This window comes from Panthera onca, chromosome B4, assembly GCF_046562875.1.
Source record: "Panthera onca isolate mPanOnc1 chromosome B4, mPanOnc1 haplotype 2, whole genome shotgun sequence".
Classification (NCBI taxonomy): Eukaryota; Metazoa; Chordata; class Mammalia; order Carnivora; family Felidae; genus Panthera; species Panthera onca.
In genome coordinates this window covers 131,377,231-131,393,547 of record NC_138345.1, presented here as the reverse complement: position 1 = coordinate 131,393,547, position 16,317 = coordinate 131,377,231, and the positions used below count along the sequence as shown (strand labels likewise).

The window sequence follows — 16,317 nt, the reverse complement described above, 5'->3', positions numbered from 1 at the left end:
TTTGAGAGACAGAGAGAGAGAGACAGAGACAGAGTGCAAGCTGGGGAGGGGCAAAGAGAGAGGGAGACACAGAATCCGAAGCAGGCTCCAGGCTCCGAGCCGTCAGCACGGAGCCCGACGTGGGGCTCGAACCCACGAACCGTGAGATCGTGACCTGAGCCGAAGTCAGACACCCAGCCAATTGAGCCATCCAGGCACCCCCAGGAATTTTTCCCACGAGCCACAGCAATGGCGGACCAGCCCCCCAGCCGGCTGGCACAGACAGCTTCCTGTTTGCCTCCAAACCTCCTTTCTCCGGGGCTTCCCTTAACGTTCCTACCCGGGTTATAATCCTACCCGTGTTATCTCATCGGCAGACTTCCCTTCCCCTCAAGTCGGCGGAGGGGGTTGGCCCGGAAGGTGTCGGGGAGGGTCACGCAGGGGGCTTGCCTCTGTCAGGCCCCAGCCCACCCCAGTCTCCCTCTGTCAGCTCCTAGGGAAGAACGCATCGGCCGGCCTGAACCGGGTGAACAACCAAGGGCAGACCCCACTGCACCTGGCCTGCCAGATGGGGAAGCAAGAGATGGTCCGAGTACTGTTACTCTGTAACGCTCGGTGCAACATCATGGGGCCCAGTGGCTACCCCATCCACACAGCCATGAAGTTCTCCCATAAGGGGTAAGACCGCACCCCCCGCCCCCCGCCCCGTTGGCTGGCTCTCTAGCTCTGACATCTCTTGTCCTCACGCCAAGTGAGCAGTGGCTTCCCCAGGCTCATTAGATGTGTATCAGATGCTGGTGCCCAGGTCCGGCCTGGCACGAACAGAGTGCTCGATGAACGTGTAGCAGGTGTGAATCTCCGTCCAGAAAGTCAGCTGTGCAAAGAGCAGAGCTTTCAGATGTTTTCCGTAACGCACCTTAATTTCTGGCCACGAACCTCCCTCTCCCAAACTGGAGAAGAACGATCCAAATCCTCCCTGGGGTTCCTCCCCTTTCCACCTCCCCCAGGTGGTCCTCCTGGGCTGGAGTCACACGCAGCCCCAGGGAGGGGCCCACCCGACCTGGGTCCTCTCGCACCCAAGCCCACCAGCCCGATCCGAACCCCTTCCTGGCTACAGTGCTGCCCTGTGGCTTCTGCAGCTTCCTGGCTCGAGGCCCAGGAATGCTTGGCAAGGTGGCCCAGAGCCCCATCTGCCCCATCTTTCCTGGCTGGTGGCACCGCTGGGAGGCAGGTACCAGGCGCATGCCGTGGGGAGCCACAGACCAATCTGGGGCTTCTTCCCTTCTCCCGAGACCTGGGGAACCCTGTTCTCGGGAAGATTCTCCATGTGGAGTGTGGGTATGTGTGTATGCGTGTGTGTGGGGGGGTGGGGGGTGAGAAAAGAGAGGAATATCTTAAAATGTGGCCCAGTGGGAACGCTGTCTGGAATGGCTGACTGAATGAATGAATGAACGAGGCAGTCGGTCCCACAGTCCGGACACTGTGCTAGGCGCTGGCCTTAGACGGAAAAGAAAGCAGCTCTGGGACAGGAGACACAGAGGTCACCCGGTCCTTCTGGGCTGTGCTAAACAGGCAGGGGGAAGAGGAGAGAGGGCTGCACGCACATGGGGGCGGGGGCAAGCCTGGCCGTCCCTCAGGCTCTTCCTCTTCTGGAGTCTGCCCCCACCATGCCGGCCCCTCTGGTGACGCCATCCCCTCAAAGGTCTGGTCCAAGCTTGGGCCAGCCCCCCTTGCCATGTCCTCCCCAGCACAGCCAAGATGGAGAAGAACTTTCAGAACGACCTGACCAAACGGTTGGAGACAGTACTGACACCTCACCCCCAGGGGTCAGGTTCCCCGGGGGCAGGTTGCAGCCGGAACGGGCACGGGTGGTGGGTGATGCCGTGTCATAGCTGAGACGTAACACGGCGGCCTCCCTCTTGCTCAGCTCAGCCTCCCCAAGCCTTGCTGTCCAGGGGCCTGGAATTGCCCACGTTGTGCCTTCCTTGGTCACCCCTAGCCGCATTCCTCTCTCCCCTGCCAGGCCTCCCCTGTGGGGCTGGCAGAGATCGCAAGGGGTCGTCGCACATTAGACGACGCAGGGAGCCTCACACCTCGGGCGTGCCCTACTCCTGCCACAGCCGCGTCCTCCCAGGGCCCCGGCGGGGCCATCCCTCTGCCACCGCGCGGCAGCTGGTGGCAGCGATCACAGGTGTCAGGGCCACAGAGAGGGGTTCCGTCCCCGCTCCCATCTGGGAGCCCCTCCGCTGTTAGCGTCAACTCGGCTGACCTTCACAGAGCCAGGTTGGGGCCAGGGACTCGACTTTTCACTTTGCCAGCTGTCTTCAAGGGTCGTTAGTGTTGTAGCACGTATCAGAATTCCCTGCCCTTTTAAGGCAGAGTAATATACAGATGGACCACATTTTGTTTTCCCCTCCATCTGTTGACGGGCACTTGGGTTGTCTCCCCTTTTGGCCAGTGTTGCTAGGAATGTGGGGGAACGAGTATCTGTCTGAGTCCCTGCTTTCCGTTCCTTTGGCTGTACGCCCGGGAGTGGGAAGTCGCTGCAGCCTTAATTGCTGTGCCTGTGCTTCCCGCAGGACGCAGGTCACTGCGTGAAACAGCAGGAGCGGAGGGAGGGCCAGGGGATGGAGGGCGACCACGTGCCAGGCGCAGAAATGAAATGTCTTCTCTCCCTCAACCCCCACGAGTCCGGCTAGGACCGCGCCCGTGTCGCAGGCGGCCTCAGCCACTTTCCGGAGATCACCAGGGAGGAGGCTGGGGCTTGACCCTAAAGCCAGCACCAGTGAGAGTGATCATGGCCGATTGCTGCCGTCAGGGAAGGCTTCCTGGAGGTGGGGGCTTGAGCTGTGTATAGGGGCCCAGGATACCCTGGACATACCACAGTACACGTGCTGGTTGGTTTTGTTGCAACTTTATTTGCAGAAACTCTTCTTCCCCAGTGGTTGAAGCCCCCAAGTCGTGGCCTTTTCCAGCCATCCCCAGGCTACCTCCCACCATCCCCAGGCCACCTCCTACCATCCCATGGCCTTCTATACTGCCCCTTGGCTCCTCTTCCCCCTAGGTGTGCTGAAATGATCATCAGCATGGACAGCAGCCAGATCCACAGCAAAGACCCTCGCTATGGAGCCAGCCCCCTCCACTGGGCCAAGAACGCAGAGGTAGGCAGAGTCTGAGGGTGAGTGGTGGGGGGGAGGGGGCAGGGGGCAGGGTCCCAGGGCCCCATGTTCCTCAGCTGCCTGCGGGAAGGAGGTCCCTGAGATGATTCTGGGGGGTTGATCTCATAGTGGTCCCGCAGGCTTTGCTGCTCGCAGGCTCAGGGCCCTGTCTGTGGGTTCTTTGTGTATGAATTGGGGGTCCTATGGCCTGGCTTTGGAGGCGTGAAATCAGCGAGGTGACGTGTGAGAAAAGGCTTCATAAAGTGCCAAACAGAAGTTGGTGCTGGTACTGGCTGTGCCCACAGAGAGCCTGGTGGGGCAGCGATTCCACGGGCCGCCCCTAAGCCAAGCTCCATGCCCCTGGGAGGGTGGAGGCCTCTGGTCCCTCACCTCCAGGAAGCACAGCTCAACAGGGCCCTGGATGCCCCAGAGATTGTGGTCCGTTGTGACGGGCCAGGAGGGAGGAGATTGCCAACTTCTTCAGGGTACCTCCTTCCTGCCCTGAGCGAGACGCCAAGTCCGGCCTTTCGTGTTCGAGTGTACGAGTTGCCATTCGTTGTCACCCCTCTGTGAGGTAGGGACTTGCATTTCTATTGCCACAGAAAACTGAGGTCCAGAGGGTGTGACGGCCTACCCAAGCTCCCAGGACTGGGAGGAAGTAAGGCTGAGCTGTGGGCTCAGGACTGTCCGGCTCCAAAGGCCACGCCCCTCCCCAGGGCCCAGGCTCCCAAGGCCACGCCCCTCGCCCCCGTCCCAGGCTCCAAAGGCCACGCCCCTCCCCGCGTCCCAGGCTCCCCAGGGCTGTGGGGCGTGCAGGGGCCGGTGTCGCCAAGGCCCAGGGAGTGGCCAGACTTTGGCAGGATCCCAGGGAAGGTCACAGGGAGCAGGGCAAGTTGTGGGACTTTGCTGAGATGCGTGGGGTCCCGTTAGTTCCAGGAAAGGACCCGGGAGCCCCTTAAATCAGCCAGCACAAATCAGCTCTTTGTCCTCTACCGTCCTGCTGATGATGTGGGAGCCAAGATGTAGGGCCACCCCCAGAACTGGGGCCTGCCACCTGAGCTCTTGTTGCTAGTGCTTTCTGGAGGCCCGATACCTGACGGCCGCTCAGGGCGGCAGTGGCAACCCCCAGGTGTCGCCGGCCACTGCCGCCCTTAGTGACCGCCTCCTTGGGCGCGGACCCTTTCTCCCGCAGATGGCCCGCATGCTGCTGAAGCGGGGCTGCGACGTGAACGGCACCAGCAGCTTGGGGAACACAGCCCTGCATGTGGCCGTGATGCGCAACCGCTTGGACTGTATCATGGCCTTGCTGACCTACGGGGCCAACGCCAACGCCCGCGGAGAGCACGGCAACACGCCGCTGCACTTGGCCATGTCGGTGAGCCTGCAGGGGTGGGTGGGGGGCTACCCGTCGCTCCCTCCCTCGACACCCTCTTCCTTTCCCCGCCTCTCAGAATCTTCTTACCTGCCTACACTCCATTCAGACCTGCTTCCCCCTTAGGAACCTTCCGTGTCCCCCTTTCAGCCCAGAGTGTCGTCTCCTTCCTCTGTGCCCCTGTCCCTCTGGCTCCCGCGTCCCCCATGTGACAAGTGCATGGTGCGATGGCTCTGGCTACCCGCTGTGGCCTTGGGCAAGTCACGTCACGCCTGTCAGCCTCGATTTCCTCATCTGGAAACCGGGGGTGTCGGTACTGGCTGCGGAGTGAGTGGTGGATGCTCGGTAACCCCAGGAGGAATGTCCAGATGACACATGTGGTACCTGGCACCAGTGGGCAACCCTCAGATGTCACTTCTCCTCTCCTGCATCAGGGAAAAATACCCGTCTGCATACTGTTTCTATCTCCTTGGGGGGGCTGCAAGCTCCTGGGAGGCAGGGTCTGCTTGTACATCTCCGTGGCCCATGGTAGGTGTTGGCCGCGGCTTTTGGTTTATTATAGAGCAGAGCTCCCCCCCTCCAGTCTGGATAGACAACTGGAGTATGAACATAAGGAGTACAGGGAAGGGACTCTTACTACGTTACGGATGTGTGTGTGTTCCCATTCCGTAGCAATACCGTGTATACATAAGTATGTTCAACAGATTTCCAAGTGATGGAGTTGGAGAGGCATCTGGGACTCTAAAAGTAGATTTGGGGCACCTGGGTGGCTCAGTTGGTAAAGCATCCGACTTCGGCGCAGGTCATGATCTCACGGTTCGTGGGTTCGAGCCCCGCGTCGGGCTCCGTGCTGACAGCTCAGAGCCTGGAGCCTGCTTCGGATTCTGTGCCTCCCTGTCTCTCTGCCCCTCCCCTGCTCATGCTCTGTCTCTCTCAGTCTCTCAAAAATAAGTAAATGTTAAAAAAAAAATTTTAAAGATGTAGATTTAGGGCAAACTCAAAGACATCCTGTTTTACAGTAAAGGCCATCACTGTGGTGGAGACACTGTTACCCTGGGAGGTGGAAACTGTAAATAAAACCATGGCCATTTTCAGCACTGAATGAGCCATTAGAATGATCTAGTCCATCAGTTCTCAAAATTTGAGGTCTATGTGGTCCCTTTATAGTGTAAAAAATTAATTATTGAAGATCCCAAAGATTTTTTTGTTTATATGGATTTTATCCATCTATATTTATTAGATTGGAGTTTATTTTTTTTCAATATATGAAGTTTATTGTCATATTGGTTTCCACACAACACCCAGTGCTCATCCCAAAAGGTGCCCTCCTCAATACCCATCACCCACCCTCCCCTCCCTCCCACCCCCCATCAACCCTCAGTTTGTTCTCAGTTTTTAAGAGTCTCTTATGCTTTGGCTCTCTTCCACTCTAACCTCTTTTTTTTTTTTTTTTCCTTCCCCTCCCCCATGGGTTTCTGTTAAGTTTCTCAGGATCCACATAAGAGTGAAACCATATGGTACCTGTCTTTCTCTGTATGGCTTATTTCACTTAGCATCACACTCTCCAGTTCCATCCACGTTGCTACAAAAGGCCATATTTCATTCTTTCTCATTGCCGCGTAGCATTCCATTGTGTATATAAACCACAATTTCTTTATCCATTCATCAGTTGATGGACATTTAGGCTCTTTCCATAATTTGGCTATTGTTGAGAGTGCTGCTATAAACATTGGGGTACAAGGGCCCCTATGCATCAGTACTCCCGTATCCCTTGGGTAAATTCCTAGCAGTGCTATTGCTGGGTCATAGGGTAGGTCTATTTTTAATTTTCTGAGGAACCTCCACGCTGTTTTCCAGAGTGGCTGCACCAATTTGCATTCCCACCAACAGTGCAAGAGGGTTCCTGTTTCTCCACATCCTCTCCAGCATCTATAGTCTCCTGATTTGTTCATTTTAGCCACTCTGACTGGCGTGAGGTGATATTTGAGTGTGGTTTTGATTTGTATTTCCCTGATGAGGAGCGACGTTGAGCATCTTTTCATGTGCCTGTTGGCCATAGATTGGAGTTTAAACATAAGACATTTTCAAAATATTAATTCACTTATTAAAAAAATTTTTTTAATGCTTATTTTTGAGAGAGGGACAGAGCATGAGTGGGGGAGGGACAGAGAAAGAGGGGGAGGTACAGAATCCCAAGCAGGCTCCAGGCTCTGAGCTGTCAGCACGGGGCCCAACACAGGGTTTGAACTCACGAACTGTGAGATCATGACCTGAGCCGAAGTCAGACGCTTACCGGACTGAGCCACCCAGGTCCCCCTCAAAATATCGATTCATTTAAAAATAACAATTCACCAATCACAAGCTAGCCAAATTAAATAACATTTTTATGCAAAACAACTTTATTTTCCAAAACAAAAAACAATCCAGAAGAGTTGGCATCCTTTTACATCTTTGTGAATCTTTTTAATGCCTGGCCTCAGAGAAGACATACTGAGCCTCCTATCTTCTGCTACATTTATTCTCTTGCAATATGTTGTTGAATATATGTTGGGGGATAAGAAGAAAATCTGGCCTCCCAATGCTATGTTGGAAAAGATGCACAGTTGCACCTTTTCAGAGAATCATGGATATTCTTTGATGTTGCACCAAAACTGGACAAGGGTAGTTTCTGACAAGTCAGTTGCAGTGGGCAGAGCAGCCATCTCCAGGAGCTTTTCACACTTTGTTACATTAAACACTTTATTCCACCGGTATCTCTTGTACTTGGCATGGATCTCTTACCCATGCGTAATTTCCTTAGAAAATACCGGTTCACCATGTATGCGTAGAAACGGCGACCCATTTCATCAGATGCTATCAAAACCCCACATTTGTAAATATCCCCACTGATCTCATCAGAAAAACCTTTCAGTTTGGGGAAGCCGTCAAAGCTGTCAAGCCCACTTGTGGCATATACAAGTTTTCTGGAATTGCCATTTTTGTTTGCAAGCTTGAATTTTGTCATTGGCACAAAATATCGTCAGATGTTTTTCTTTCTTGAAGTGCCAGGCTCACTGCGTTCATTTTTGAGAACACGTCTTCTGGATACCCAAGGCTGAACAATCGTAGTTTGTCAGTCGTGGTCTCAAATAAAAATGGTGTTCCCGGGGAAAAAAACGCGTGCTTCTGCTCACAATTCCAGCAAATTGCCTACGTGCTTTTCCTCAAGATAACAGTTGTACTCTGGTATGCCACAGAAATGCCCAGGCTTTCTCTCTATCTTACAACACAAGTACACAATGTCAAATCGTAATAAAATTCATTCTTACTGCTTCATGAAGGGCATTCCAAAGTGAGACTGGCTTTTTAATTAATTGGCTGATTTTTTAAAATGTCTTTATTTATTTTTGAGAGAGAGAGAAAGAGACAGAGTGCAAGCAGGGAGGGGCACAGAGAAATGGAGATACAGAATCCAAAGCAGTCTCCAGGTTCTGAGCTGTCAGCACAGAGCCCAACGCGGGGCTCAAACTCAGGGACCATGAGATCGTGACCTGAGATGCTTAACCTATTGAGCCACCCAGGCGCCTGTTAATTGGTTGATTTTTTACTGCTAGTGAGTGGCAGAGAAGAACACCACAACGGTGTCACCGTCTTGCTGTGGCACTAGGAGCTTTATCCATCATTGTTTTTATGCCATCAGTGCTAAAGTCAACACAATGCAAGAAGCAAACACCATCTTGATAGTCTTATGAAAGCAGGTTTTTTTTTTTAATGTATTTTTAGTAATCTCTACGCCCAACCTGGGGCTCAAACTCACAACCCCAAGATCAAGAGCCGCACACTTTTCCAACTGAGCCAGCCAGAGGTCCCTGTGAAAACAGTTTGAACCTCACAAAACCCTCTAGAGGGTCTCACACGTTCGGTGGGGGGCGGAGGGGGGGGCACACGTGTCACTTTGAGGACTGCTGACATTCACTGGTTCCCATACCTCAGGAACTTGCAGACCGGCCTCACATTTTTTGGCACGTTGATGTGTCACTTGCACAATTAGTGCTCAATCATTTCTTTAAGTTGGTTTGCTTTTATCAACTTATTTTTATAAAGTCTTTATTTATTTATTTTTAGAGAGAGTGAGAGCACGTGTGTGCACCAGCCAGGAAGGTGCAGAGAGAGAAAGAGGGAGAGAATCCCGAGCAGGCTTCACGCTGTCGGTGCAGAGCCCAATGCTGGGCTCGATCTCACAGACCGTGAGACCGTGACCTGAGCTGAAATCAAGAGTCAGCCGCTTAACCCGCTGAGCCGCCCAGGCACCCCTAAGTTGGCCTGCTTTTAAATCTTACTTAAATTTATTTCAAAGGAGATGTTCTGTCGCCACCGTAAGTGGTAAACCAGTGACACGAAAAGAAGGAAACCAAGACAGAAATGCGTAACTAATGACTCAAGCATGCATAATCACCAGTCCCCGTATAAATCCTAATGTACATGAACCACTATTTGGAAAACTGCATTCTAGACACAAGTCTTCATTCTCCAAGCCAGGAGATCAGGCCCCAGCAAGAGGGAGGTGATAAGACCAGAGCGAGGTCTCCAGGCAGCCAGTTGATTGGCTTGTTCTGGGAAACCACGCCCCGCCCTGCCCCGCCCAGCCTCCGATGTTAAACGCACAATGCGCTTTGGAGGCAAGCTGCCCTTGGAGGTTGCCCTCAGGGAGGACGTGTGCCCAGTTACCCCCTCAGAAGTGGCACCCTAGACCTGATGGACAAGACAGCCTTCCCTTTCCCCGCTCACCCTTTGCTGCTGCTTCTGGAAGTGATCAGCAGCTGACCCTTCAGTGGCCCCGTGGCCCCTGGGGCAGGGGGTCATTGATGCACTGCTTCCTTCCAGGAGCTGGTGGGGCTGGCACCTGGGGTGAGTCACTTCCAGCTTCTGCCTGGGTTATTAAACGGGTGGGGGACCTGAAGGGTTCTAGCACCTTCTGCCGTGCCGTGAGAGGCCCGCCGAGTCGGTAGGCAGAGCGGAAGAGGCTGGCGTCCTTTTTCTCTTCCTTTCCCTGAGCCGTTGGATTTTCCCCCTCACTTCATCCCCAACAGAAAGACAACGTGGAGATGATCAAGGCCCTCATTGTGTTTGGGGCAGAGGTGGATACCCCAAATGACCTCGGAGAGACTCCTGCTTTCATAGCTTCCAAGATCAGCAAACGTAAGTGCCCTGCACTCCGGTCCCAGAGTTGGGGGGGGGGTGGGGTGGGGGTGGTGATGCATGCACTGGGGAGGAGGGGTGGTCCCAGCAGCCCGGCACCAGCATCCTGTCCGTACCCACCCCACTTGCTGCCTGCGTAGGGTGTCCAGGAGCACCTGGGAGGCAGAGAGGGGAAGCTTCCTGTGCCCGAGCACAAGGGCCATACCCAGTAGGTGGGACCCTCCAAGGGGCTTGCCAAGCCAGTGTCCCCTTCTGTGCCGCCCTCATCCCACCTCCGGGTGGCAGGACGCGGGGGGAGGCACGTGGGGGAGGCAGTAAGTAATTCCCGGATGGAGCCACTGGCAGGAAGAACTGCGGGTGGATGCATGCCCGCTGCACGAGTGTGTGTGCACGCGGGCTTGAGGCACACACTGCATGCTCGCTCGGTGAGCCCTGGCGTCCGGGCTGGAGAAAGATCATCCTCAGCAGAAGCCCGGGGCCCCTCGGGGGGTTTCAGGGAGCCGTGGAGGCTGCCGTGGGCGCGCAGGTGACTGTGTGTGCGCACGTGTGTGTGTGCTACTTCCTGAAAACATCCTTTTTAGTTACCCTGTCTGTTAGATGAGGGTAAATGCCCGCGGACTGGCTCGTCCCTTTCGAGCCCCGGGAGGGACTCTGCATTCGGCAGTTTTGAGAATTGCCGTACGTGCAGCCCTGACACGGGGCGCGATCCCACAAACCACAAGATCATGACGTGGGCCCGAATCACGAGTTGGACTCTTAACTGACTGAGCCACCCAGGCGCCCCATTGTCGTGGGTTTTTTGTTTTGTTTTGTTTTGTTTTTTCCTGTTTTTAAATTTTTGATTTCTGACTGTTCATGGTAGCTTGTAGAGATGTGTGTATGGAGGGGGGAGTCCTGTTTTCTTGACCAGAAGTGAAGGGAAAGAGGGGGACCCCAAATACTCAGACCGGGTAACCTCGACCCCTTTCCAGATTCTGTGGTCGACCTCAGCACCTGCCCTGGGCCCCAGGAAACTATTGGGCTACAGGCGACTGGAGTCAGCACGCCCTGTCAGGGTGGGGTCAGGCCTCCCGGGCGCCCGGTTCCCCCACATACCCAGGCCACCTGGTAGATGAGAGAGGGGACCGTGTGTGGAAAGGAGGGGCCTCTCACTTGCTTGTTGACATCATTTGTGATCCTGTGCGATCTCCCCTTCCCCAAACCTTACTAGTTGTTACCAGGAAGACGCTCTTAACTCTGCTGAAAAACGTAGGGGCCGACCACCGCCTCCCACTCACCCAAGGGGCCCCCTCGGAGCAGGGCTCCACTGCGACACATCACTCCTTGTTCTCCCAGGAAAGATCTCAGCCCCCACCGATCAGCTTAAACAACCTAGGTAGGCCTCTTTCCTGCCACACTCCCTCCTCTCCAGCTGGTCCCCAGGCACTGGGATCGGAGCAGTCCTGATGCGAAGGAAACGGGGCCCAGGGTAGAAGTTGTTGAAAGGAACGAGGGAGGTTGGGGCAGGATTCGTCAGCCTCTGGAGGCAGCCAGCACCCACGGAGCCCAGAGGCCTGGGGGGAGAGGGGCCCCTGGCTAATGCCACAGTCCATTTCTCCTGAGAGGATGTTCTGAACATGGTCTCCGGTCTGGGCGTCCCCGTGGCACCTTTGCGGTGAGGACTGTCTCAGCCTCTTGTGCCCTGGGAGCTCAGGGTGGGGCGGTGAGGAGTGCTGTTGGGGTCGGGCACCCCTGGCCCTCTGGCTTCAATGAGGAGTGTGTCTGCCGTGCTGCTGTGTCTCTGTCAGGCCTGGGGCCTGTGTGTCTGTCCCCTGCTGGCCCTTTGGTGACCTACAGGCTTTTGAACATGGCCAGGCAACCTGCATCTGCCCCTAGGTGACCTTGGTGCCCGTGGAGATGGCCCCCAAGGAGATGGGGTCCCGTCTCTGGGCTTTCTGTGGGCTGACCCAGCCACGGCCTAGACTGTGTGAGAGCCGGGTCCCCTGGATAGGGCTGTTGGCAACCAGTCCTTGGCAAGCTGGCCTTTCTCCCCGCTGCTGTGGAAGCAGACACCGGCACCTGTAGCCTGGATGGCCCAGCCTAGCCAGGAGTCAGGAGAGCAGAGCCCGCGGCCACAGTTTGTCCTTCTGGCTCCTCCTCTCCGCTCCCCTGCCCGTCCCCGTCTAGGACCTGCCCCCCCTCCCAACCCCGTCTTTATCTCTCAATTTTACAGGCAGGCAGTCACCCACGCCAGGCTGGATGGTGGGCCTGGGGCTCAGCGTCTGATGGGTAACGCCCTGGGCCTGGAGGGGCTGCAGAGCCTGCCCAGCCCCGAGTTAGCTGTAGCTCTAGTGGCCTCTTCTCAGCTGCCTGCCCGAACCATGAACCATCCTTGGCCACCCTCCCCCTGGCACTCTGGCCACTGCCTCTCCTGGCCGGTCTCCACTTGTCTCGCCCACCCTCTGGCCACCCGCTCTGGTGAGGGTAGATACACTGCCTTGCAGCCTGCCTTCCCGCTTTGCTGCTTCTAGACTCTGCACAGTGGTGGGGAGGGCAGTCAGAATCCGATGGCATGGCGGTGCTGGGCCAGGCCCCCGGGGCCGGGCTGCTGGCCAGGAGGGCAGCCAGTCCATCCGGGGGGGCGGCGGGCTCGGGCCCAGAGGAGAACATGGGCAGAGGGGTGGGTGCGGCTGGTCTGAGAGGCCGCTGAGGAAAGTTCCAGACCTGGGATCAGGGCGAGCAGCCTCTGAAGAGTGGTCGGTTATCTCCCTTTGCTCATGGGTTTAAACCGAAAGGAGTGTCCTGACTCACTCCTTTGGGCTAAATGACCTTGGACGAGTTTATGTAGCCTCTTTGAGCCTCATCTGTAAATTGGGAATAAGGATTCTGGTGACGGCGGCTGTCAGCAACTCCACTTGCCCGGTGCATGAGAAAGTGCTCTGTGGGCTGGAAACACCGGCCACGGAAGGGGTGCTTGTGCTCTGGGGCTTTGGGAGGAAGGCACTGCGGAGAATCTGGGAGGTGGCCGGGCGGGGGTGAGGGATGCTTCCCAGGGCAGGGGGCCACCCTCTGCACTCGAGCCCGTTTCACCCCAAGGGGCCCGTGGCCTCTGGCTCAGCTGTGTCTTGGGACAAAGGGCCCTTCCTGGTGGCAGGGGGCAAGGTGCGCCCCCTAGGGCCAGCAGGGTGAGGGCTCAGCTCCAGATTTGCTCAGGGCCCGTGGGATTGGGGGGGGGGGGGGGCGGTGCTTGGCACCTGCGTGGCCCCAGCCCACTCTGCCCTGTGCCTCGCAGAACTTCAGGACATCATGCATATCTCCCGGGCCCGGAAGCCGGCGTTCATCCTGAGCTCCATGAGGGACGAGAAGCGGACGTAAGTGGGGGAGGGAGGGAGGGGGACCGCATGCACCAGGCCTCTGCTTGGTGCCCTCCGGCAGGATCGGGGCTGTTGTCTAGTGCACACCACAGCCCTATGAGGTGGCCTGTGTCCTCTGTAGTTCACAGCCAGGAGACCGGGTGTTCGGAGAGCCTGGGTCTGCTCTCTCATCAGGGACCGTGCGGGCTGTGGGTTACACGATAGAGCTGGCTGCAAGCCTGTCCCGTCCCTCCTGAGCTTGTGTTGGTTTGTTGGGGAAGGTCACCCAGATCCCCACCGCGATGCTGAGCCTCCTTCCCTCTGGCTCCGTCCTGGCCCCTGCCCTGCTTCCCTCCACAGAGCTGGTGGGCCGGGCGGACTTCCCGAGCACCTGCTGTACGTCCAGGCCCGTTCTTGGAGGCAGGCCTGCGTGATGGGCACAAAGAGCAGAGGCCTTTGTCCTTGAGGGCGGTCCCTGGGGCCTCAGAAGCGGTGCCTGCCAGCGCGGCAAGTTCCCGGAGCACAAACGTGTGTGTGCTCGACTGCGCTCTGTCTTCCTTTCCGTGATAGAGTTGCTTTCTTGTTCTCCGTTTGCGACTGTCCCACGTCCCTAACAGCTTTCCTAGGGAGGGATTAGGATCCTTGTTTCGCGCAGACAGAACCTGAGTCCCCGGGAGGCGAAGTGCCTTGCTCAAGCTCACACCATGAGTGTGGGAGCAGAAACTCTAGCCCCCGTCTCCTGAGTTCCTGCCCTTTCTGCTGCCGCAGGCACTCTCCCGGCTGCCTCAGTAGTGCCGGCCCCCGCAGGGCAAGCTCTCAGTCCCTGCTCCTAGGGCCAGGCAGTGGCAAGTGGTTCTGCCTCCCCTTGCCTGAAGGGTTGGCTTCCCCTTGGTAAGTCCTACTTGTTTCCAAGGCCACCCTGTAACGTGCCCCGTGGGGGTGCACCTGCTGCATCAGCATTGTAGTTCTCTGCTCCCAATGAACTTCCTGCATGTAGGCGCACATGTGCGCGCACACACACACACACACACACACACACAGACACACACACACACCTGCACAGGGGCTGAGGAGGGTAACGTCCCGACCAGTAAGATGGGAGGAGGCAGATTCTCCAGCAGGACTCAGATGGTTTGCAGCAGCCTGAGTACTCTCCTTGGAGGTGGGACTGAGGCGACAATCAGGACACCCCCGTGGGGACCTTCCCACGAAAGGCTGTGAGCCTCATAGCTCAGCCTTGCTCCCTGGGGGCTGACGTCTCCGTTGTAAGCCCCACATCCTCAGAAGGGTCTCTTGCATTTTTGCCCTGGCCCCCTGGTCATGGGCCCTGCAGGCCTCCAGTGACGGCCCAGCATCCCCTGCCACGCTCTGGGCTTGCTGCGGGGCTGGGCAGCTTGTCAGAAGAAGGACCCTAGAGGTGGGCCACCCGGGCCTCCTTCATTCACCAGTTAGTCCATCGGACGTCTCCCTAGTGCACTGGAAAGGCAGCGCTGCGCGGAGCAGGGCAGTCCCTGCCCTTGGAAGCTTCTGTCCCACCCACTGGGGGAGAAAGTGAACGAGGGAAAACCGCCTGCTTGTGGGAGGGAGAAGGGCTCTACAGCAAGAAAGTGGGTGGAGAAGGAGCTGGCTGAGCCGGAGGGTGCTAATGGCATCAGAGCAGGCTTCTCCGGGCGGTGACTTTTACGCTGAGATGGAAGGAGGAGGAGACCAGACGGAAGCTTCCTAGTCTGAGCACAGACAGTGGAAGCCTTAGGGCAGGGAGCTGGGCACGGCAGGACCGAGGGAGACGTGTCGGGTCGTGTTGCCCAGCAGGTGACTCAGGAGTCAGCAGACCCTCCCCTTCCCCCATCCCAGTCTGGGTCCGGCCACATCGCTTCCCCATCTCGTGACTTTGGGTGGTCACCTAACCTCTGAGCTTCACTCCTTCCCAGACGTGCACAGGGGTAGCAGGGAGCGTCTGCCTCCAAGGGGTGTGGGACATCTAAGTGAATTCATGCGGGTGAAAGCCCCTCACAGCCCCTGGCACAGAGATGGTGCTTCCTCCCTGCCCCCCTCCTCCCTCTCCACCACCGTTCCTGGCTGCAGGAGAGCCCTTCCCCCAGCCTCATTTAATTCAGACAGACTTTTCTCAGGCACCTGCTTCCGGTCAGGCTCCCGACTGGGAATCTAGGCCCGACCAAAACCCAGTGGGAGAGACAGACCCAGGTGTCTGCTGAGGTGACATTCCCCCTCCTGAAATACTATATGTTTATTTCCTTACTGACTGCGCTCCCCCTACCTGCCCCCCGCCCCCCCCCCACACACCCCCCTAAAAGCCCAGTAGCACGAGCTCCACAGGGCCTTGTCTCACACAGTCACAGATGCTCAGGGACACAGACCCACGTAAGGAGCTGGGCTCTAACGGGCCCTCTTCTCTCCCGCTGCTGTCCCCACCACAGCCACGACCACCTGCTCTGCCTGGACGGAGGGGGCGTGAAGGGCCTCGTCATCATCCAGCTCCTCATTGCCATCGAGAAGGCCTCGGGCGTCGCCACCAAGGATCTCTTTGACTGGGTGGCGGGGACCAGCACTGGAGGCATCCTGGCCTTGGCCATTCTGCACAGTGAGGGCGGCCCCGGGGGCGGTGGGGGCAGGGTGTGGGGGGGGCGGTTGGGATCTGCCCTCACATTGGGCTCAGCTTCTTTTCAGGGCTTTGCAAAGAGAGTCACCGGGGACGGGGAGGCCTGTAAGCCCTTTGTGGGGCGGGTGAGGGTGTTGGGGTCTGAGGCTCAAAAGAGAAGGGCTTGGAGGCAGGCTAGGGGCATGGTGCCCTGCCCTCCACGGGGGACAGAACTGGTTGCCTTTCCATTTTTATGCCTCCACCACTCCTGCCCATAGCCTTGTGAGGCAGGCACCTCAGGGCCTCAAAACCTGCTGAAAATAAGGAAAACCATCCCGATGGTGGATGGTCTCAGGGAGGAGGAGCCACAGAGCCACGGAATGCCGGAGCCCCGGCCCACACGTCTCATTTTACCCCCAGAGACATGAAGGCCCCGGTGGGAGAGGTGACTCAAAGTCACATAGCCCACCCATGGGGTTACTGGGGCTAGGACGGTCCCCTAGACTCTCAGCCCAGCACTTCCCAAGGCCGCAGTGCCTTGCACCGCAGCGCCCTGCATACCGGACAGGCTTCTGGGTAGTTCTTGTCTCCACTCAAGCTGGGCTGCCTGTGGGGGCCCTCCCAGAGCCAGCAACCACCCAGGCAATTGTCCTCTGCCTCGGCATCCCTAACCTGCCGTCCTTGCCCCAGTGCCTGGCG

The 16,317-nt window shown here is 57.2% G+C and overlaps 1 protein-coding gene across 7 annotated transcripts in view; it reads left to right on the top strand.

The window, feature by feature from the left end:
- Window positions 1-16,317, top strand: part of PLA2G6 (phospholipase A2 group VI) — a 59,884-nt gene that overhangs the window by 29,151 nt on the left and 14,416 nt on the right. For 6 of the 7 annotated variants that reach the window (XM_078449454.2, XM_078449456.2, XM_078449453.2 and 3 more), the window contains exons 5-11: window positions 470-657; window positions 3,044-3,140; window positions 4,330-4,512; window positions 9,579-9,687; window positions 10,898-11,062; window positions 12,959-13,037; window positions 15,458-15,621. In XM_078449454.2, coding sequence (XP_078305580.1) covers window positions 470-657; window positions 3,044-3,140; window positions 4,330-4,512; window positions 9,579-9,687; window positions 10,898-11,062; window positions 12,959-13,037; window positions 15,458-15,621 — 985 coding nt within the window. The remainder of the gene's footprint in view (window positions 1-469; window positions 658-3,043; window positions 3,141-4,329; window positions 4,513-9,578; window positions 9,688-10,897; window positions 11,063-12,958; window positions 13,038-15,457; window positions 15,622-16,317) is intronic. The other variant, XM_078449458.2, reaches the window with a different exon arrangement.